Source organism: Anomalospiza imberbis, chromosome 12, assembly GCF_031753505.1.
Source record: "Anomalospiza imberbis isolate Cuckoo-Finch-1a 21T00152 chromosome 12, ASM3175350v1, whole genome shotgun sequence".
In the NCBI taxonomy this organism is placed as follows: domain Eukaryota; kingdom Metazoa; phylum Chordata; class Aves; order Passeriformes; family Viduidae; genus Anomalospiza; species Anomalospiza imberbis.
Window position 1 is genome coordinate 19,844,308 of NC_089692.1, and position 23,602 is coordinate 19,867,909.

Sequence of the window (23,602 nt, forward strand, 5' to 3'; positions counted from 1 at the left end):
GTGAACATCTAAAAGCTCCGAATTCAGCAGGGAAGGTTTAATATTAAGGGGGATTAAGAGCTGATTAAAGGGAGCATCCCTCAGAACAACCTGGAATTTGCTCATTTTCCTCTCTTTGTCCCTGATTTCAGAGGTGGGGGGGTCCAGTCCCCTCATGTTTTTTTAGGAGCACAGAATTATTTAGGTTGGAATATCCCCTAAGACCATCGAGTCCAGCTGTTCCCCCAGCACTGCCAAGGCCACCACTGACCCATGTCCCCAGGTGCCACATCCACATGGCTGTTAAACAGGGGGACTGGGACTCCACCACCTCCCTGGGCAGCTGTGCCAGGGCTGGACAGCCCTTTTGGGGCAGAAATATTCCTGATACCCAACAGAAACCTGCACAGCAGCTCTGGTAGCTCTGAGGAGACTGAAGCATGGAGACATCCCCCAGTTTACAGGCTGTCCCCAGGATTCCAGTGACTCCAGGCCAGGTCCCTGTGCCATTACCTTGCCGTGCTCCTCCCAGGAGTTGCTCCAGGTCCAGTAGTGAGCTTTGTAAAGCCCAGCTCTCACTGCCATCAGCTCGTTGCCACGATAATAGAAAATGGGCCTGGAAGGAGAGCAGAGCTGCATGAGAAACACCAACAGCCCGGGCCCAGCCTCCTGATAAGGGCCACAAACCCCTTAATGGCATCCCACTTCCCATGTGGATATCAGGCAGGAACAGGCTGCCTCCTAATAGTCTCCTCTGCAAGGTTTTCAATTAACATTTCTTAAAGTGTTCATCAAGTTGAGAGCTCACACGGTGCAAGAATGAAACATTATCCAGCTTGGCTGCCAGTGATTGTTAATCCTTGAACTCTCAGCCCCTGGGATTTCCTCTGGAGCGTGGCGGTTCCAGCGTCAAACGGCTCTCGAGTGCCTGCCTGGGAGGGAAAAGGGGGATCCACAGGCTCTGGGATGCTCAGGCTCCTCTGCCCAGCTCCACAGCTCTGCCGTGGAGCTGGCAGTGCCACACGGGCAGGGTGGAGCTGGCAGTGCCACACGGGCAGGGTGGCCAGGAGGACACCAGATGCCGGCGTGTTCTGGATGACATCTCTGAGAAACTCCACATGGAAAAACCTGGCAGCCAGACACGCTGTGGTTTTAATTCCTCTCCATTTTCCCCCCCAAACCTCACTTTGCAGCATGTAAACACGCTGCTAAAGCTGCACTTGTTCCCAGAGGTTTCCCTAATTAATAATTCATCCAGGAAGTGCATCTCACTCACTGCATCTGTGCTGCTCCCTGGGCATCCCAGCAACATTCCTGTTGGTTTTCCCAACAAAACACTCCTGGTTTTTTTTTTTTTTTTTTGAGGGAACAGCATAAAATTGTACTGGAAGGGACTATCTGCAGGACAGGGGGTTGATTTGTTGGTGCAGCTCCTCTCTGCAGCTCTTTTGGGCTGCTGACAGGACATGAGGATGAAGCTGTTTGTCATTGTCAGGGGGAAGCCTTTGTCTTTCCTCCTCAGATGCCACTCCAAAAACAACTCACTCTGGCAATGCCACCTGGAAAGACCTGTCCCTAAATGCAAGGTGAAATTTAAATATCCCTGTGTGAATGACAGGAGTGGCCTCAGAGCTCTTGTAACAATGAGCCTCCCTGCTTTGTCACCAAGAGCTGCCACCAGGAACAAAGGGGAAACAACTTTGTCACTAGGAACAAAGGGAAAACAACTTGGTACCCAGGAAGAAGGGGAAAAAGCCTGTTCTGGGAATGGGCTCCCAGAAAAGCCCATTCCTGCATCCTTATTGCACCTGAAAGTGAAATAAAGACAGCAAGAGAGAGCTGCCAAAGTGCAGCACCTGATCTAAACCAGTGCCATCAACAAAACCTCCCAAAAATATTCCACACAATGCTCCAGTCTCCTCTTCCTTGCCATCAACAGCCAATATCTGATCAGTTATTACATGCCCTCCTGACTGAAGGTTTTAGGTTTTTCCTTTTAAAAAAATATTTTTTCTGTTTTGAAGGAGAATTCCAGTTTGTACTCAATATTCTGACAGAATTTTTTTTTCCCCATTCACTTTTTCCTTTTTAAGCTTAAAAGAACACAAAAACTGCATCTCCTGGAAAGTTTTTGGGGGGCTGTGAAAATTTTGTCCTGGTCATGTCTGGGGGGGGGGGGGGGGGGGAAGGAAAGAAACAAAGAAGGAAAAAAAGCCACAACGTGCTTTGAGTGACTGTTATTGTAACACAAGCAAGGGGTTGGTGACTGCACTTGAATTCCCTTTTAAAACAACAAAGAAATTTCCCAAACTTCCAGAAGATGGGCCAGGCTGTGTTTGAGGAACCTGCAAGGCTCCTGTCAGGTAACACTCGGCTGTGCTCCTTGCTTAAGAGGCACAAAAGGAATTTCACAGCACAAAGGCTCTCATCCAACAAGGAAAAGAGCTCCAAAACGTTTTCCATGCATATGTTCCCTTGCTATCTCCCAAAGAATATGATTGTAGTCAGATTTCCCAGGCTGCCAAATTCCTCACCAAAATCCCAACTCCAAGGCCTCTCTTGACCTTTGACACTTCCAATAAAATATTTGTTGGCAGGATTCGCTGTCAGATCTTGGTGCCTGTGCCCAAGAGCTGAGAGACATTCCAGGTCTTTCACCCAAATCTATCCCTGCAGAAGCTCTCCAGGACCTTGGGAAGAGGATTTTCCTGCTGTTTCCAGGTCCTCTGCAGCAGCACAGCCTTCACCTCCCAGCTCTGCAGCAGGACAAGGACCCAGCACGCTCTGGGCAGCTTTTGCAGCGATAAATAATGGATTCTCCTCCAGCCAGGCTCCAGTTTTCAGGCTTTTATCTCCCCTCCTGCCATATGTTGTTTCAGGGATCTCTGCTAACCCTGTGACATTTTCATCTGTCCCCAGACTCCACTGTATGGCAACATGCCACATGTCAGGAATTCCCACCTCAGCTTGTTCCAGCAGAGCAGGAGCGCAGTGGGAAGCTCTGCTGCTGCACACATACAGCTTCCATTAAATACTTGTGAGCTGGTGTTAAAAAAACCAGCCCCAAATCTGGCATCCCTTCAGGCAGGAGCAGGGCTGGCAGCTCTGGGATAATCACTGACCTGTCAATTAGCTTGCCCTGCAGGATGACAGGTAAAAGGTCGATGCCATCAATCTGTCTGTCACTGGGAGGCTGCAGACCCGCCAGGGAGAGGCTGGTGCTGAACAGATCCATCACATTGCCCAGCTGATGGCTGACCTGCAACCAAAAAATCAACAGAAACACACTTGCAAAGAGCCCTTCAGGAAAATCTGTATGGAAACAGGTTCCCCCCAAAGCTCCCTGAAAACCTCTCCCTTCACACTGCTGCAGTCACCAGTAATCTCCTCTGAAAACAATAAAGCAAAGCAAACAATCCCTATTTCTCCATTTCCAGGGAGACTTTGCCTTTTGATTATTTTTTTCCCATTCTCCTCTCCCTCTCCTCACTCCTGTGTACCCCTTTTCCAGGAGTGTGTTGTCACAGGGCTCAATTTAATTTAGCAAATTCCAGCTCATTGTGGATTGAAAAATCAGCACTTACACCAAGGGAAAAAAAAAGTCCTTGATTTGTTCCCTTCTCCAGGTCATCTCTGGAGTCCAGAATACCCTGAGAGAGTTCCCAGAAAGCACAGGGATAGATGGATAATAACAAAAAGAGCCTGATGACTTCATCTGCAAACCATTTCCAACAATTCAAGAACTGTAAAGTTGTGGTATTTTTAGTCCATATTTTAATAAGGGAGAAAAACATCTGGGTTTGGCTTCAATGGAGATGTGCAAGGGTTTTTTTCCCCTCCTTCCTTACTTGGAAGCCAAACTCATCTCTATGCTCTTAATTATTTATATTTTAAAACCCTACAAAGTCTGTTCTGCCTGATTCTTTGTGAGTCTTTGCTCCCTCCCCGTTGTTGCAGGGTGTTTAATTAGTCAGTGACACACTCAGTGAAAGCAGATGCTGCCAGATCAGGAGCACCAGGATGCACCAGCACAAGATGTGACAGGAAAAGAGCATTTTCAGCCACAGCACTTGTTGGGAAACAAGAAACCATTGGATACAACCCCACAGCTGTGAGTACCAAAGCACTTTCTGACTAAAATCCAAGTCCAATCCCAACAGAACAATGTTGGGACTATCAAAGACCTTTTACCTCTGATTCCTTCTACTCACAAACAGACCCCCAGCCTCTAAGCTGACACAAATTATTTAAATGCAACAAATGATGACACGATAAATGAATTTTTATGAGATGCTGGCTCAAAAATAAAGGAAAAAAAAAGGATACTAAACCTTGTATTAAGAGGCTGGGCTGAACAAAGTAAACACAAAGGAAGAATTAAGAAATTTAAAAAAAAAAGAACTGGAGAAAGCAACACGCAGGGGCCTAATTACAAGTTTAACATTACAATATCACATTACTTGATTACAGTCATTTCAATTTTTAATGGCTTTCATTCATCAGGAGGTGTTGGCAGGAACACATCTTATTAAAGCTGCATGCAAGAATCCTGCCACAATTCCTTGGGAAGAAACAAAGTGCAAAGCTTGAAGCACAAGAGGAAACCTGGCTGTGGAAATCCTTGGGAAAGCAGCTGGATCAACGACCAACAGGTCCTGGGCCCTGGAGTTCAGGATTTATCCATGGCCAGACCCTGGGAAAGGTCCTGCTCAGCCTGGCCTTGGGGGCAGGCACAAAGGGAGATGGTTCCTAGAGAAGCTGTGGTTGCCCCAGCTCTGGAAGTGCTCACGGCCAGCTTGGATGAGGTTTGGAGAACACTTATTCTTTATTTTAGTGCAGCCTTTTCCTCTCCTTAAAATGATTTCAATCATGCAGTCCCACCTCCTGGCTCCAGCAGGGCCATCCCAGAGCACAGGGCACAGGATGGTGTCCGGGCAGTTCTGGGATGTCTCCTGAGGGACCTCCACACCCCCTCTGGGCACACAGGAAAGCTCTGCCTCATGTCCAGGTGGAACTCCCTGGGATCAGTCCCTGCCCATCCCTCCTGTGCCATGGCTGGGCCCTGGGAGCACAGGGACATGGCCGAGGTCCCTCTGAGCCCTGTCCCTACACAGGAACATGGCTGAGGTCTCTCTGAGCCCTGTCCTGTCCCCTCTCTGCACAGGGACACGGCTGAGGTCCCTCTGAGCCCTGTCCCCAGGGCTGAAGCCGAGGCCATGAGCAGCTCCCAGCCCTGGGGACAGGGCACAAGGACATGGCCGAGGTCCCTCTGAGCCCTGTCCTGTCCCCTCCCTGCACAGGGACATGGCCGAGGTCCCTCTGAGCCCTGTCCTGTCCCCTCTCTGCACAGGGACATGGCCGAGGTCCCTCTGAGCCCTGTCCCTGCACAAGGACATGGCCGAGGTCCCTCTGAGCCCTGTCCTGTCCCCTCCCTGCACAGGGACATGGCCGAGGTCCCTCTGAGCCCTGTCCTGTCCCCTCCCTGCACAGGGACATGGCCGAGGTCCCTCTGAGCCCTGTCCTGTCCCCTCTCTGCACAAGGACATGGCCGAGGTCCCTCTGAGCCCTGTCCTGTCCCCTCCCTGCACAGGGACATGGCCGAGGTCCCTCTGAGCCCTGTCCCTGCACAGGGACATGGCTGAGGTCCCTCTGAGCCCTGTCCCCAGGGCTGAAGCCGAGGCCATGAGCAGCTCCCAGCCCTGGGGACAGGGCACAAGGACATGGCCGAGGTCCCTCTGAGCCCTGTCCTGTCCCCTCTCTGCACAGGGACATGGCCGAGGTCCCTCTGAGCCCTGTCCTGTCCCCTCCCTGCACAGGGACATGGCCGAGGTCCCTCTGAGCCCTGTCCTGTCCCCTCCCTGCACAGGGACATGGCCGAGGTCCCTCTGAGCCCTGTCCTGTCCCCTCTCTGCACAGGGACACGGCTGAGGTCCCTCTGAGCCCTGTCCCTGCACAAGGACATGGCCGAGGTCCCTCTGAGCCCTGTCCTGTCCCCTCCCTGCACAGGGACATGGTTGAGGTCCCTCTGAGCCCTGTCCTGTCCCCTCCCTGCACAGGGACATGGCCGAGGTCCCTCTGAGCCCTGTCCCTGCACAGGGACATGGCTGAGGTCCCTCTGAGCCCTGTCCTGTCCCCTCCCTGCACAGGGACACGGCTGAGGTCCCTCTGAGCCCTGTCCCTGCACAAGGACATGGCCGAGGTCCCTCTGAGCCCTGTCCCCAGGGCTGAAGCCGAGGCCATGAGCAGCTCCCAGCCCTGGGGGTTCCTCCCCGGGCTCATTCCCACCTGCAGAGCTGCAGAAGGAGCAGCTCCATCCCCTCCTGCTCCCCCCAGCCAGCGCAGGAGCCAGCGCCTGCCTGAGCCCTTCTGTAATCAGAGCTCTCACAATTTCTCCATCTAATCCAAAAATCACTTTTCCTGTTGTGGCTCCGTCCCAGCGCCTCAATCTTTTGATAAGAGGCAATCGCTGACCCCGGGCTCGTGCCTTTAATGTCACCTCATTTATCCAGAGCGTGGGGACAATCCTGGGGGGCCACCACACTCCCCTTGTCCTGGCCCTTATTAACCAGCACCAGATGCAGATGACTCTCTTTAATCATCCAATTACGTTTCTGGTCTCAGACAACATTTTTGCCGTGAAGCAGAAAAAACTTCTTAAGGAAATTAAATGCCCATGCCACAGCCACTTGGATTTATCTGTGCTCTGCAGCACCACACTGAAGAAGGAAAAAGAGGGGAGAAAAAAAAAAAGGTTAATGTTTATATAAAACTTTGAAGTATTTTCAGAGAAAAAATAAAAAAATTACCATTTTTCTCCTGTCAACAGGGCTCTTTCATTCTACTTGCCTTTCCCTTTTATTTATTTCCTTTTTTTTTCAAGAAAAGAAAAAGAAAAATCCAGAGAGGGCAACAGCCCAGAGAAAATAAATAATATATAAACGGAGGGAGATCAGATATTGCTGTATCAGTGAGGAACAGCCGGTATTACGCACGTAAGGACGGATTTTTTTCCCCCTCCTTCCCCCCTTCTTTTTAATAAACTCTCAGTATCCACACAACGTCTTTAAGAAAATGAAATCCTTTTGCTGTGGGCCACGGCGCTGGAAGAAATAGTCCCCAGTGCTGTTATCAGTGCTTTCAAGCTTTAACTCTGAATCAAAGGCGACAATTAATAAAGTCGCCCCCGCCAGGAATGGAAAGGAGGAAAGCTAAATATTTGAAACTGGGTGAACAAATGTCAGGGTGTTTTTAAATAAAATCCTTTTACAGTTATCACAGCGAGCAGACCTGATATCCCTGTCTAATTCAATTTCAATTTGCGCCCCATGGGAGATAGGGAAGAAAAGGTTGCAATGCTGTCTTTGGGTTGATATGTTCTTTTCTCCTTCAGGAAGCAGGCACGAGAGAGGAAGGGGAGGAGGGCGAGGGGAGAGAGGAGGAGGATTCAAATACCAATAGAATATGATTTTTTTTTCCAGCTGGATCCTTCCAGAAGGCAGATGTGATGTGGGGAATGTTGAAACGCTGATTTGTTGTGAATTCACCTGGAAAACGGAGCCGAGGAGGGAAGTGCAGCCAGGCTGTTTGTGTGGGAATAAATATTCCTGGTAGGGAGTAGAACTCACTGAGTGTTGATGCCAGGAGCAACACACACTCCTGAGGCATCTTTCCCCTCCAAAAAACCTGCAAACCAGCCAACCACACCAATTATCCCCCGCTCCACAGAGAGCCTGGCAGGTGCTCCCACCCTGTGCCTCACTCCTGTGCTCAGATCGAGGAGCTCCTGTATTCCAGCACATGAATGTGCTCTTTAATAAAAACAACCCCCCCAGCCTTATGGATCAATAAAATTATTAGCAAACTGCCAGGTGGAATCATGGAATGGTTTGGGTTGGAAGGGACCTGAAAGCCCGTCCAGTGCCACCCTTGCCATGGCAGGGACACATTCCACCAGCCCAGGTTGCTCCAAGCCCTGTCCAGCCTGGCCTTGGACACTTCCAGGGATCCAGGGGCAGCCACAACTTCTCTGGGCACCTGTGCCAGGGCCTCACCACACTCACAGGGAGGAATTCCTTCCCAATATCCCATCTAACCCTGCCCTCTGGCAGTGGGAGGCCATTCCTCCTTGTCCTGGCACTATCTGCCCATATAAAAAGTCCCTTTCCCTCCTTTTCCCAAGGCACTGCAAGGCTGCAGTGAGGTCTCCCTGGAGCATTCCCCATCAGCAGGCAGAGCTTTCCACACAATAACTGGATTTCACTGGCCAGAGACACAAACTCTCCTTTCCTGGCTGCAGTTGTTCCACCTGAAACAGCTCCTGGCCCTTCCCTTGCTCCTCAAATGGAAAGAAACAACCACTGCCCTGGGAGCAAACCCAGCACAGGAAGGACTTGACCCTTCAGCTTTGTGCTGAAGTTCAGATCTCCCAAGCCTTTGCTTCCTTCAACTCTTGAAAAGCAGGAGCAACGAGAGACTTTGAAGCAGCTTTCCCACATTTCACAGCTGCTTGGAGTGCACAGGACTGGGGCTGAGCAGTTAAAACTCCTCCAGAGGACGGTGAAGTTACAGCAAGGTACAGAAAAAAAAGCCAAAAGTGTAGTGGTGGACACAAGTCTCTCACCTGTGGTCAGGGCTGCTGAGGGAGCAGTGCTGGAGCCTCGAAGGCAAGAACACAAGCAGAAAACACAGGTGAGTTTCTATCACAGTTCCTGAGCAGCAGATTAGGAGGATTTGAAGCTGAGCACGTGCTTAAGGCTGACACTGGCATGGTGGAGGAGGGATTTTGGGTGCATCCCAAAATCTGGGAGCTCCAGGCACAGCTCAGTTGCCCAGCCCACCCTGCACACACAGCTCTGCACAGCAATGCCTCTTCCCAGGAATTCAAGCAGCAGCTCCCAAAAACTACCTGGGAGAGGGGTCCCAGCCAGGCAGAAAAGAAGCAGGCACTAGGATTTCTCTCTCCTCCTGTTCTTAATTATCCTCAGAGTTACTACAATGGAAAGAATTTTTAAATTTGGGCATTTTCTCGTCCCCATTTATAATGCATGTTTACTTTTATCACATTATTTAGTTTGGACCCAGCAAACAAAACACTGAGCTGCAGTTTCATGTTCTCCTTTGCTAGCCCAGGGCTGTTGTACTTGGCTTGCAAAGGCTTTATGGAAATGTTTAAATTTAAACAAAATGACTGTTTTCATTTCAAATTAGAAAAATAATAAACCATCCTTGGTAGGTTTGGTGAACTCTCGAAAAATAATGAAACCAAACCACCCTCCTGCCCTCAGCTGCAGACCTGAGCTGCCTCATGGTCCTTCCTAAATGTAAATGATAAATTATCATTAGCCTGCCTCAATTAAACCACCCCCATGGAATGCAACTTCCACAAATGTTTTATTTATGACCAGTTTGCAGGCTGGAGCACGGTGCCCAGTTAATGAAGGATCACTTTCTGCAGGGCTCAGAGATGCTCACCACGGGGAGGGGGCTGTGCTGCCCCTGTGATCCTGCAGCAGGATTGATTGCATCCTTCTGCAATGAGAGCTGGGACAAGGGGGGCTGGCAGTGCCACTGGGGGGATATTTTGAAGTGATCATATCTGCATTTGTGTACAGGCAGCACAGAGCAATAGTGTGGTGTCTAAACCTCCCTGAGTGGAACTTTCATCAAGCACTAAAGTGAGAGACGTGAGGGTCAAACCACTCGGTACCTCAGGGCATGGAAAGTGGGGGGAACAAAGTCCTGCTCTTTATACTCCAGTTTGTTCAAACACATGAGAAATATCGAGGTCCAAAAGAGTAAAGGGTTTAAAAAGAGCAGGAAGACAAGAGCAGAGCCTGGATGCTAACAGCAAAGTTGAGCACAGACCCCCTAAATGGAAATTTGCATTAAAATGGCACAGTTGTCTGGGGCAGCAGCAGCTCCTTATTCACCCAAACACCGGGACTTGGGGCACGGTGAAAGTGTGAAGAAAAGCCCCCTGAGCCCAGCAAGGAGCTCTCCACTCCCTGCAGCTCCCCCAGCCTGCCGGGAACTGCCCAAGGCACACACTCACCCCTCCTGCAGGGATGTGGCCGGGCCACCAGGCGATGGCCGGCTCCCTCATGCCACCCTCGAAGGTGGTTTGTTTGCCACACAGGAAAGGCCCATTGCTTCCTCCTAGGGACAGAAAAGAAGCCTTAAACCCCACAAAACACCAGCATTTCAAAAGGATACTGTCACCCAGGCTGGTTTGAAATGAATTCTCATTTCTGCATGGATGCTTCTTCAAATGACATGGCCAGAGTTGGGTTTTTTGTCATTATTTTCTCGTTTGTTGTGTTGTGGTTTTGGTTTGTTTTTTTTTTTTTTTTCAATATCCATTTGTGATGAAATTTTAGGAGTGTCTTTTCAGCACAGGGAGAAAGTGACAGTTAAACACACCTTGCTATCAACAACCAAATTAAAAAACAAACCCCAAACAAACAGGAAATACCTCACAGGTGTTTTCCTTCCCTCTAAGGGTGTTAACTGCTGTCTGTAACCAAAGGAAATCTGACACTTTCAGGCAGAAATAGCATTTTTTCATAATGATTTTAAATTTTACCAGAACAATATTAGATGAAGGTATAAGAGTGAGAAAAATAATCCTGCATTCCCTGAATGGTCACTCAGAGATGGCCAAGGCTTTGCAGGAATATCTGGAGTTTTAACCCAGCCCTGGAGCTCAGCTGGCCAAGGAACAATCAGGAGGTCTCATAACTGATTCTAGGTCACACAAAGTCAAAGCCAGTGGCTGAGCTGAAATCAGAACTCAGGTTACTCCCTGCTCTGTGGTTCAATAACCACAAGCCAAGCCTGGCTCCAAAGAGAAGAGAGCAGGTTCTAAAATCAATCTGCAGTGATTTGCTTCAGAGAAACCATCACTTAAACAAAAGAAAATTTGTTAGGCAACAAAAATCGTTTCTCTTCTTGCTATTTTTCATAAGAGCTAAAGAATGAGGGACTCTTGAACTCTCTCTAATTGCTCAGAAGGCTGAAATATGCATTTGGCAGATGGAGAGTAAACACCCTGCTAAGTTACTGAGCCTGGTTCTCAATAAATTACAGCATATTCCCTCCCTGACAGTGCAAATACACACAGGTAACAGCAACACTGGGGCAGGAAAAATTCCATTTGGCCAAGGACATCTCCTCCAACAGTGGCCAGAAGCACTGGGCATAAATTATTCCAAACATAAATACTCTGTCTTTTGAGGCTTCTCCGACCTCATAACACAGACCCCACACACAGGGCTCTTTTCTCCTCAGAGAGAGAGATTTAAGCCTTGATTTCCCAAGGCCAGGTTTGTTCAGCTGAGCCTCACCTTGTTTGGGAGCTGAAATGAGAGCAGCCCCATTATCAGAGGTGAAAAACACAAAGGTGTTCTCACTGATGCCCAGCTGCTGGAGGTGCTTCAGGATTTTCCCAACGCTGTCATCGATTTCCCGCACAGCATCCCCATACCTGGGGCAAAAGGAGATGCAAAATACTCAAAAAAGGGTCAGCACAAATGTGTTCAGTGGATTTAATTTGTACCTGTGCTGCAGAAATCCTTCTCATGCATCAGGTTTTCTGCTGCCACTGCAAACTTTTGTGTCTCTGGCCTGCAGAGAGCAGCCCCTCTGGGGTATTGAGGGTCAGGGTTTGCTCAGGTGTGAGCCACTCTTGGACAGAGGAATTCAGCCATAAAATTCACAAACAGAGGCAAACCCACCTTGCCACAGACTGGGAGATAATAACATGGCTTTCCTTATGGTTAGAAACTCTTTGAACCAACACTCCCAGTGTCCACAGATCTCTTTGCCTCCTCCCAGCTGCTTTAGGAGTGCTTTTCTATTTGCTGGTCTGATTTATAGGCTTTTAAAACAGGCACTAATAATACAAAAGCCTTCTAAAAAAATCATCTCTGCCACAGACAGCATTTCATGCCTCACACAACTGGCAAAGGAGCTTAGAGCCCCCCTCCTTCCCCTGGGAGGCTTCAGATTCAGATTAAAGCCAAATTATGAAAGAACAATCCAAGCAAATAATGCATTTCAGCACACACACACTTGAGGAGTGATCCATGCCTTGGATCTACCAACCACTGCCCAGGATGGCTGCTCCAGCTGCAGGAGGTATTAATTAAAACAACCCCAAAACCAACATCCCCAAAAAGCAGAACTTACAGCCCTCTCTGACTCGTGCCCAGGAACTGTTTGGAGGCATAAACAGGAGCGTGGGTAGCATCAATTGCCCAGTATAGAAAGAATGGCTGCTGGCTGGCCTGCTGCTTGCTAATAAAATCCAGAGCTTCCTGTAAACAACAATAAAAATGAATTTATCCTCTGCCATCAAAATTTCTCCAAAACAAAAAGCATAAAGTCACCTTGGCTTAGAAGCCAGTACTAAAATAGTACCTGCAGGTAGAGCTGAGTCAAGTTGGCTTCACCTGTCTTCAGATCAATTTTGAAGTCTTCATAGTATCTTAAGATAAAAGGAATCAGAGAGGGAAAAAATCAATCCTAAGGAATAAACCATAAGAAAAAGGTTTTTTTTTCCCTTTTATGGATTGTTTCCCCCGTGTAAGGAGGTGACAAACAAGTCACAGTTAACACTCAGCAAACTCTCTTCAGATATTAAAAATATGTCACCATGATTGTGCTTATGGGAGAAAGCGGTGACACAGCTTGATGCAAATTAATGACTTCAAGTTTTGGACAAACCTGAGGGACTGGCCTTTTGCTGTAGGGGAGAAAATGCTTAAAAATCTCATGGTGGTTCATAAAGAGCTGACTGAAATGTGAATAAAATTTCAGAAGTACACAACAACTCTCAGCGAGACAGAGAAATGCTGGAAGCAGAACTTGGGCTGCTTTGGAACCATTTGTTTAGAGGGATCTTCAGCCACCAGTAAAGCAGGAGGGCCTGGGGAAGTGCTCAGGGAAATAACAGCAGTGAAACGAGACAACAGAGTGAAAAATGAATGGACAAGAAGGGCCCAGACTGCAGACTGGGAGCAGGGAATGGAGCTATGCAAACACACAAGATGCTATTCCAAACAGGAAGAGAAGGAACAAAGAGGTCTTTCAGTAGAGAATGGGAGCAGTTTCCAAGAGTGGAAGCCTTTAGGGTGCCAGGGATGAGCAAACAGCTCTGGGAGGGCAGCTCCACATCCCTACACCACCCACATGACACTTCCAGGTTGGTCTTGGTGTTGCACCTTTATTAACCACAGGATCACGGGATCCCAGGATGGTCTGGCTTGGAAGGAACCCTAAAGCCCATCCAGGTGTGTAATGGCAGCAGGGAGAGCCCAGACAACCCCAGTGGCAGGCAAGGAGCTATTGTAAATGCAGGTGAACCCAGTGGGAAGAAATGATGATGTCTGACTCTGGTTCAGTTCAGAGGCTGAATAATTTCTTTATTATAACTATACTGTAATACATTAATATACTATTTAATACTTACTTTTTCTAACTAACTCACAACTCGTGACCCTCCCTCGAGAGTCCAGCCACAGGTGGATTGGACTGACCATCAGGCTCAAACAATCCTCACCAGAATCCAACCAAGCAATCACCCCAGGTGAACAATTCTCCAAGCACATTCCACATGGGAAAAACAAGGAGCAGAAATAGAAATTGTTTTCTCTTTCTTCTCTCTGTGCTCCTCTATGAAAAAATCTTGAGAGAGAGAAGAATGAGCCTGTCACAAGGAGCTGGCTTACCTGCCAACCATCTCCCAGTCCCTGTAGACGGGGATGTTGGGGCGCTGGGTGCTGTCGTAGGGCCCGAAGTGGCAGTTTGGGGACCCAAACCACTCATCAAAGCCGTGCTTCAGGGGGTGGAACTGGGGCCGGTGCCCCAAGTGCCTGGCAGCAAAAGCAACAGGTCAGAGTTAAAGTTCTACTGCAGGGAAGCCAAACCTCAGCTTGTCAGAACAGCATGCAAGAATGCAGTCTCTGCCTAAGAAATCAAAACTCAAAGCATTTCAATCACATAAATGACTCCAGAGCAGTGTCTTGAGCTCTCTCACACTTGTTGCAAGCACAGCCATGCAGACTCACCCCAGTGCTCACTTATATTCCATTTTATTTACTCTCCAATCACTGTTTTCCATTTTTTTCCTTCCACTGGTGTCTTCTCCCATGCTGTCTGATGATCAGCACTGATGGACTACACTGCCCCAAACCACTGCAGAGATGCACATAATGTTTTACTTAAGGATTCTGATCTATGACAAGTCCCTTTTATCCCACTGAGCTGTGAAAACACAAGGCAGAGCTCATGAAAGGCACCATTCCATCCTCATGCTCTTTATGGAGCATTCATGCTGCCAAAATGGTACAAAGAGACCTGAATGGAAACAAAATGAGGTTTTTGTGTGCACATGTGGACATAAAACACATTTAGCTGCTCCTGATGACAGCTCCTCTCTACTGTGCAGCTTGAAAATCCTCCATCCTTAACTTACAGATGAAGCTCCTCTCTAATCTCCAGGTTTTGTACTGCAAATTCTGCATTTCCTGCATTTATAGCACCTTGAAGACAGAGAAATCCCACGCTCTCTGTCTCTAAAGGGGATCTTGGTAGCTCAATGTTTATTTAACCATTCCATCTTCCCCTCACGAGCCTGGATCTGCCCCCTGTCCACTTTGTGCCATCCCCCTCTGGCACCTTCTGATCATAAAGGGCATAAAACGCATTCCCTGGAGTAAAATGATCCTTGGAGTTACTCTGAGCTGTTCCAAACTGAGTTATTACAGAAATAATCCTCATTTCAGCTATGATTACAGCTTGGTGATGGAACTGCCACTGCTGGTTTGACCTGCAGGATTCCACCCTTTCCCCTTTTGTAGATGTGGGAACACAAAGTCATTCCTGGCTGTTGCTACAACAGGGGAGATGGAAAAACATCTTATTCTACAAAAGCCCTAAAAGAACTTACAGAGCCATTAAACAATGACTGAGATCCAGATCAGTCTCTGCACCTTACAGCACAAAAAACTGAGATTTAATGAAACACAACAAATTCCACACTGGTCATGGAAAATACCTGACTTGCAAACTTATAATTAAACCATGGAATTTATTGTCACAGGACACCCTGAAGAGTTTTTAGAAGGGATGATGAAACAATAAAAAAATCTTCTGCTGGAAAACCTCTGTGAGGCCAGAATGAGACTCCAGTTTCACCCTGCATTTCTTTACACCTTTCTAAGGAGCAGGTATCACTCCCAGTCTTGTCCAGGAGAAGTTTTTGGATGCACAATAATGCCCTGCACATTCCTACTTAGTCCTATTCCTGCTAACAGCTGCAGGTCCTTCCAGATTTGCCTTTTTTTCCAAGGAACTGGCACCAATCTGCATTTGCCTTGTTTGTTCCTTTTCCCTGGGTGTATGAATTTCCATTTATTAGCACTGAGCTGCAGCTGATTGCACCCAGCCCACTGAGCTGATCCCTCAGGGCCATTTTCCTGCTTGGATTTGTGCTGATAAATAATTCACTGTCTTAGGGTGCTTTGCTTTCTTCCCAATTCCAGCAGGTGAATCCAACCACAATTCAAACTCACCCATCTCTAACTTATTAATGAAACTGATAAAGAAATTCCTGTTACTTTCCACAGGAATTCAGTTAATTAATAAAAACCCAACATATAGCAAGAGTCAAAGATAAAAACCATGTAGGTGCTCAAGGCAAATTCCAACAGCATATCCTGGTGTTTTCTGATTAAATAAGTGGTGTGAGGTGTGGCTAAAAGGCCAGAGTTGAGGAGTTTATAAATACAAAAACACACATAAAACCTCATCAACTCTTTGTATGAAGATATATGTCAGTACTTGTAATGGGAACACTCAGGAATTGATCCCAGCAGGGGGAAGATCCATCACACTTTCCGAAGTTGGACATTTGGGCTTCAAAACAGGGTTTTTTTTCCCTGTAATTTTGTGGGGTTTTTTCTGCTGCTCCTTCCCAACACACACAGAGTGAAATCTCAAAGCAAGAGATCTCCAAATAAATTTACCATTTGCCAATGATCTTATTGGTGTAACCAGCTTTCTTCAGGAGCTCTGGAAGCAGTAATTCAGAATCTGGGATTCCTCCTACTATATCCTGTGGTGTGTATGCTGTGGAAAACAAATCAAAAACACCTTTCTGACTCTTCAAAATATTACAGCAAACAGCTCATGTACTGGATCAGAAATAGACTTGTTTGGAGTCCCAGCAATGCCATTCCTTGGAAGTCCTGCCATGGGATGGAGAGAATAAACTGATTCAGGGAGACCACTTGTGCACGAGGGCAAATAATAAAGGGAGCTGCCACCCCAGAGTGGAGGTGAGATCCTTGAAAGGGAGATGTCGCAGAAAATCAGGTGCTTTAGGGGTGGTCTTTACACTGTAAATTTGCTTTGTGCTTTCTAAAATGAAGGCAGCCTTTCTCTAACTCAAATAACCAATAAAGGTGCTCAGACTGCAAGACTGATATATTATAGGGTGATATCCCAAAGGTCTTTTCCAACCTAATTCCTTCTGTGATTCTGAAAGAAATCAAGAGTGTCTCTCAGCCCCTGAGGCTCCCAGGTGTGACTTTGCTCAGGGAATCAACCCCAGGCTGCTGAGTCCTGCCCAGCCATGTCCCAGCACGTGGCATTGGTCACTCTGGGACCCAAATCAACCCTGGGATTTTCCCTGGAAGCACCAGAGGCAGGAGGGATGGAAAACTGCTCTAAAACTGGGTAGAAATCTGCCTGCTGAATAAACCTGTGAGCAGCCCCTGTGGGGATTAACAACCCCACCTGATTTTCCTTCACTAGACCCCAATTTTCCTGCCCATGGGAAATGTTTCTCAGCCAGCAGAAACAAATGATCAAGCAGCCTGGTTTATCCTCTTAATCTGAGGAGGTTTTCTGCTTGATGAGGAGGAAGCAATAAAATTCACACTTGTTTCCAGCACTTAACAGGGTTTGGTGGCACTCTGGAACATCCGTGGGGAAGATCCCCTTTGCCCAAAGAGAAAATCCCTAAAAGGCACAGAGGGAAATCAGGAGAGGAAGGGAGGTCAGGAATGAGGCTCCTACCGTTCCTGGCGTGTCCATTTGTGGTGTAAAAGCCATTCCTGACCGGGAGCCGGCCTGTCAGCAGCGCTGCCCTTGCTGCAAACAACACAAACATTTATTTATAGCCCTTCCCTGCTTAATATTCAGATTATTGTAGGAGGATGAGGCCAGCACACTGACTGTGTGTCAGTGTCCTCTTGTCACAGCCAGCCACTAAATCACTCACACTGTCCCATGAGCCATGGAGAGAATCAGTTCTGATGCATCATTTGAGTTATTCCAGCTGAAATTTGGCCCTTTTATTAAATTAGCCACACTGAAGGGTCATTCCTTTGAATAGTCAACGGAGCAACCCTTACATCTCAGTTATATATATATATTTATTATGTATTTAAGAGGAAATCCTAGCACAAACTGATTAGATGCTCAAGGCTAAGCTTTTGAGCTTGACTGAACAAAAATCATGAAATACAAAGAAAGAGCTGTCCAGCTTTGACAATAAAAGCCAAGTCCTGACTGCAGCGAATATTTAAACAGATGTTTAACTTCAAGCATATGCAGTGCCACCACTGGCTTAGCAGGATTTCAGCTTTTTTAAATGCCTTTTCTGAGCAAGGACATCATCAACACACTGGCAAGTGCTATCCTAAATGAGAGCCCAAATAAAAAGCCCCCATTCTTCATTTTTGCTTCAGCTCTTGGCACCTAATCAGGTTTGAGGGGGGGAAAAAGTAAGTAAAAAAAAAAAAAACAACCTCACAGAAAAAACAACAAGAAGGAAAATATCTGCTTCTCCCAGACCCAAACGTTCCTTTTATCTCTTGTCCCTGTCCCAGGAGTCTTGTAAGACACCAGGGTCAAAAGCAGGACACAAACTGCTGTCTTTCCTTGCATGAAAGTCTCACCAGAGCCAACAGAATCAGACCAAATACGTCCAGCCACAGTTCAGACCCTGCTTTGTTCAACCCAAAATGAGAAAGATTAAAAAATTGCAATGACTGGGGCTGGAATACTGAACTGAAATGGTATAAAAATCCTTTAGCTGGACTGATCACTGAAGCAGTGCTTTGTACAAACTGAGAACTGTCGGGTTTCCAATCCAAACATAAATAAAAAGGGAGCAAAATGCAAGATCAAAGTAGCAAATGCAACCTCTGGCCTGAGGGCAGGCACTGGTTTGGTTGTTAGCCCATGTCAGAGGCTGGCAAACACCCCAAGCTCCTCAGAGGGAGATGATTCTCATGCTTACGTGGTTCCAACTGCAGTTTACTTACAGGGAGAGCAGAGGGGGCTGGCAGTATAAAAATCCAGGAAAAGCATCCCTTCTGCAGCCATCTGGTCTAGGTTAGGGGTTTCCTTGGAAGGCTCTCCGAAAGCTCCCAAATCCCCCCAGCCCATCTGTAAAAGGAACACACCAGAAGATGTCAAAGTCCCTTTCCACAACCCCATTTTTGGGCCTACATGGCACTTTCACTGTACCCCTTAATTTATAAATTTTTACAGTGCTCATCTCCCTGCTCAGCACTTCACAAATGTGACAGAAATTATCTCTGCCAGCCCTGTGGAGCAGGGAACTCTTACACTTTTCCCTGGTGGGTGGGAAATTGAGGCACACACAGGATTAAATGATTTATGAACAGGTATTAAAGCACTTGCAAGAAGCCCAGTGCCTTCACTGTTACTCAGAGCCCCGAGGCACACCCAGAGCAGGGAGGAAGAGGAAGTTACACATGGTTTACTCAGGGTTGTGCAGCTGCCACGTCTGAGCCTTCAGTCCCTGCCCTGCTGTCTGCTGGAGCCCAGGATTCTACCTCAGCCTCTGGATCTGTCCCTCTGCAGGACTGCAAACACAAGGAAAAGGCCTGAACTCCAAAGCAGCACTGCAGGAAAAGCCAGGAAGTGTTTTAAAAGCCAGAGGAATCTGCCAGGGGCATCACCAGTCACTGCAGGACCGTGGCTTCCCCCTGTTCTTCCTCCTGAATCCCCGTGCCCCACGCCAGGAGAACCACACCGTTCCCATCAGGGTGTCTGTGCTCACTGCTGAAAACCATTCCTGGGAAAAGCACAGCTCCAGGCAGAAGGTTCTAGAAGGGAGCAGCCTAATGAGCCACTAGGCACCACAGGTGCTGGGGGTTCTAGTGTGCTTCAGAAAAGGCAAGAGGCTCCTTTGGTGCAGGTGTGTGTCAGGTGAGCCAGGGATGCATCCGGATCCTCAGGGAACCAGCTGGTGCCATCAGTTTGGAACAGAAAATCGTTGCAGAGATGGTTTCTGAGTTAAGGAGCAATTAAATGGTTCCCCCTGGCACTGGGATGAGGGAGTAAAATGGATTCAATGGATTCACCCCCAAGTTCTTGACTTTTCTTTATCCTCAAGGAAAAAAGTATCTCACGTTGCTCTGATTCCAGAGACCCAGAGGACCAAGGGGAAAAACCCAGGGAGAGGTGTTTTAAATGAACATTTTAAATAAATCAGTGGTTCACAGAAGCTGCAGACAGGAGCCTCGTGCTGTACCAACACTTCCAGAGTGGGAGAATCCCTGTCCCAGAGAGCTTTCCTCTGGAAGATTACAAATGCCAGCTTGGGAGGGGGAAATATTCCTGAATGGAAAACCGAGGTAACAGAATCACTGAGCTTGGGAAATACTCCGAGTCCAAGCTGTGCCCAGTCCCCTCTTGTCCCCAGCCCAGAGCACTGAGTGCCACCTCCAGGGCTGGGGACTCCAAACCTCCCTGGGCAGCCCCTGCCAGAGACTGCCCGAGGCTCCGCTGGCTGGAAAAGCAGGGGATTCTCCTGCTCAGGAGTGTGGCAACACCATGGAAACCACGGGCAGGATAAACTGGCAAAAAGGGAGGGTTTGCCCACCCTCATGAGCTCCCTGAGTAGCTTCAAACAGCAACAAACACATTTCCACCACAAACACACCAGGAAATTATTAGGAGAGAAGCAAACCGGGTAGATGGCAGCGACCTGAATGTGTTGGAAATTAACAGAATTCCTTATCCATGTGGCCAAGCGTGCAAAATTGAAAAGATTCTTCTGAGTCAGAAATAAACCTGCGATGATTTCTGCTCTTTAATAATTTATTGTCATTTTTTTCTTCCCAGTTTAGAGAGCCATAATGAGCAGAATTTATATCATTTATTGTCAATTTTTTCTTCCCAGTTTAGAGAGCCATAATGAGCAGAATTACTTTTCTTCTTGTTTAGTTTTCCAGGAGGCCACCAAGCCCCTCCTTGTGACCAACAATCATTAGGGTTGGGACGGAGCTCTGGACATCATCCAGCCCAAGGCAGGGACAGCTGGGGCAGGCGGCACAGGAACGTGCCCGGGTGGGTTTGGGATGTCTCCAGGCAGGAGATCCCACATCCCCGGGCAGCTGTGCCAGGGCTCTGCCCCCCCTCCACGGACAGAGGTTCTCCCTCGTGTCGAGAGGGAACTTCTCGCGCTTTGGTTCATGGCCGCTGCTCCTCTCCCTGTGGCCGGACACCCCTGGGAACAGCCCGGCACCGTCCTCTGACACATGGAGACATCTCTGTGGGTCGACGGGATCCCCTGCCAGCCTGCCCTTCCCCAGCCGGACCCGCCCAGCTCCCGCTCCCTCCTCAGCGGGACAACGCTCCGGACCCCTCACAGCCGTCCCTCCATGACGGCGACACCACCCCCGCGCCCGCCGGCACCTCCCCGCGGTGCCTGCCCCACTCACGTCGTCCATGAGGAGGAGGACGATGTTGGTGGCGGCGGCGGGGCCCACGGCCCAGCAGAGCCCCAGCGGGCCCAGGGCCCAGCGCGGGCCCCGCGGCCTCCGCGCCGCGCTCGCCATGGCAACCGGGCCGCGCCCACGTGACCCGCGGCCCGCACGTGACGCGGCGGGAGGGGCGGGGCCAAGATGGCGGTGTGCATCGCCGTGATCGCCAAGGAGGTGCGGGCACCGCGGGACGGGCCGTGCGGGCACCGCGGGACGGGCCGTGCGGGCCGGGGGAGGGCCACGGCGTGTCCGAGTGGGGCCGGGTGGAGCAGCGAGGCCTGACCGGGGAGCAGAGGCCTCAGGTTGTGGCGGTTGAGGGGAACGGGGGAGCGGTGGGGTGTGGGGAATGCTGAGGGGAAAGAGGCCGGGGCTGCGGGGTCGGGTGAGGTTGTGGGGTACGGGAGAGGGGAATAGGCAGGATTTCGGGTTGTGGGGTTGAGGAGAACAGGCGAGCAGTGGAGTCTGGGGAAGGGTGAGCGGAGAGGCGCTCTGGTTTTAGGGCCTGAGCGGGCCTGGGGCTGTGGGGCATGGGCAGGATCTCGGGTTGTGGGGTCAGGATAGGGGCGAGGGGAGCAGAACAGAGCCGAGCCGGGGCAGTGGGGCAGCCGCTGGGGTGAAAGGGGCTGGGCAGGAGCAGAACGGGGGCAGGGCTGGGCCAGTCGGCACAGGCACAGTGTGAGGGAGCTCTGGGCTGTCCTGGGAGAGAAGGGTTTTCCTTGGCACAGACAGGCACAGAGACATGAGCCTGTGCAAATGGTTCTCCTGCCATGGGGACAGCCGTGCTCCAGAGGTGCTGCAGCGTGGGGAGGGGCTCTGCTGGGAACATAAATGGCTAACCAGCTCTGGCAGCAGCGGATCCCAGGCAGTGTGACTTGTTCTGCTCCCAGAATTACCCCCTGTACATCCGGAGCGTCCCCACGGAGAACGAGCTGAAGTTCCACTACACCGTGCACACCTCCCTGGACGTGGTGGATGAGAAGATCTCGGCCATGGGCAAAGCCCTGGTGGACCAGAGGGAGCTGTACCTGGGGCTCCTCTACCCCACTGAAGACTACAAGGTGTATCTTTGTCAAGCCTTGGGCCAGGCCATTGTGGGTTTAGTTTAATTACAGAATATCCTGAGCTGGAAGGGATCATCAGTCCAGCCCCCAGCCCTGCACAGACACCCCAACAACCCCACCCTGGGCACCCCTGAGGGCATTGTCCAAAGGCTCCTGGAGCTCTGGCAGCCTCGGGGCCGTGCCCAGCACCCTCTGGGGGAAGAACCTTTTCCTAATATCCAACCTAAACCTGCCCTGGCACAGCTCCAGCCACTCCCTGGGTGCTGTCCCTGTCACAGAGAGAACAGCTCTGTGTCTGCCCCTCATGTTTCCTCTCAGTTTGTCCCTCTGGGCACCTTCCAGCCTGGTTTATGGCTGTGCCAGGCCCTGCTGTGTGAGAGGCAGGTCCTTGACCCCTGCCCAGCTATGGCTACGTGACCAACTCCAAGGTGAAGTTTGTCATGGTGGTGGATTCCTCCAACACGGCCCTGAGGGACAACGAGATCCGCAGTGTGAGTGCACCAAAGCAGAGCCACCTCGGTGGGGCTGCTCCTCAGGCCGTGCTGAGACACAAACCATTGATTCACTCACCTCCTCTCCCCTTGCAGATGTTCCGGAAGCTGCACAATTCCTACACAGACATCATGTGTAACCCTTTCTATAACCCTGGGGACAGGATCCATTCCAGGTGAGTGGGTTGTCCACATGGTTCTTTGACACTTTTCTGGAGTTTTCAGGGCACCTCTGATGCAACAGGACCAACCCTGTGGTTTGCCAGTTCTGGTGTGTGTGCTCTAAGTGCCTTAATGAGAGCAGTGATGTTGGTTTTGGGCCATTCCTACTCATGAAAAACTGATGGTGTCATAAAAATTTCTGCTGAACTCTCACTGCTACCTCAGAGCTGGGGTTACAAACATTAAGCCAAGAAAATGTATCTTTTTGGGAGAAAAAATTTCCTGAAAATAGAGGTAGCAACAGTTGGACTTGATGGTCCTAGAGGTCTTTTGCAAATTTATTAATTTTGAGTATTAAAATGTTGTACATAGAACAGGTTAAAGAGTTAACAAGTGTCCTTGTCCAGGGTTTATCCTTAGGTAGGGACAAACATTCAGCACATGGAATTCCTCACCTGTGAGTGTCAGTGTCCCCCATTCCCATTGTAACCTCTCAGGGAATTTGGATTAATTGGGAGTTTCTATGGCTTAGGCAAGAACAACTTTGCAGACCCAGGGCAGCAGCCAGGATAAGACCTGTCCTTACCTCAGCTTAATGAAAAGTCATTAATCCCTCAATAGCCTGTGCTGTAACGAGAAAAACCCTGTGTCCAGCTTCGGGAAAGCGAGGCAGAGGCAGGGTGAGAAAGTGGTTTTGTTACAAAAGCTGGGCAGTGCAGAATGAGCTGCTTCCTTTAATAATCTGTGTTTATTTCCCCTCTCCAGGGCTTTTGATACTATGGTGAACTCCATGATGATGCAGGTGTGCTGAACCCCTTCCCACCCCCCTGGAAAACACTCCCTGTGTGCAGGAGCATGCCTGCAGTGCTGTAAATATCCCATTCTGTGTAATAACTTAAATTTGTTCTGTGTAAAATAAACTTGACACCTGTGAGGTTTGCCTGGATTTGTACTTGAGCAAACACAAACCACTGCTCAAGGAATCATGGCGTGGTTTGGGTGGGAAGGGACATTAAAGGCACCTCATTCCATGGGCAGGGGCATCTTCCACTGTCCCAGGCTGCTCCAAGCCCCCTGGAACAAGAGCAGCTCCAAGGGCCCTTCC

The 23,602-nt window shown here is 49.2% G+C and overlaps 2 protein-coding genes across 2 annotated transcripts in view; one reads left to right on the forward strand and one right to left on the reverse strand.

Moving 5' to 3' along the window:
• GALNS (galactosamine (N-acetyl)-6-sulfatase) overlaps positions 1-20,938 on the reverse strand; it is a 44,273-nt gene extending 23,335 nt beyond the window's left edge. The window contains 12 exon segments of the mRNA XM_068203222.1: positions 493-595; positions 3,102-3,238; positions 10,031-10,134; positions 11,322-11,461; positions 12,166-12,293; positions 12,397-12,463; positions 13,707-13,850; positions 16,005-16,107; positions 17,059-17,133; positions 18,312-18,435; positions 20,742-20,875; positions 20,878-20,938. Coding sequence (XP_068059323.1) covers positions 493-595; positions 3,102-3,238; positions 10,031-10,134; positions 11,322-11,461; positions 12,166-12,293; positions 12,397-12,463; positions 13,707-13,850; positions 16,005-16,107; positions 17,059-17,133; positions 18,312-18,435; positions 20,742-20,875; positions 20,878-20,938 — 1,320 coding nt within the window.
• Positions 20,892-23,428, forward strand: TRAPPC2L (trafficking protein particle complex subunit 2L). The gene is made up of 5 exons (XM_068203241.1): positions 20,892-20,957; positions 21,671-21,843; positions 22,248-22,335; positions 22,432-22,511; positions 23,263-23,428. Exons 1-5 carry the CDS (start codon positions 20,925-20,927, stop codon positions 23,306-23,308), a joined length of 420 nt encoding a protein of 139 aa, XP_068059342.1. The 5' UTR covers positions 20,892-20,924; the 3' UTR covers positions 23,309-23,428.
• Positions 23,429-23,602: the final 174 nt, after the last annotated feature.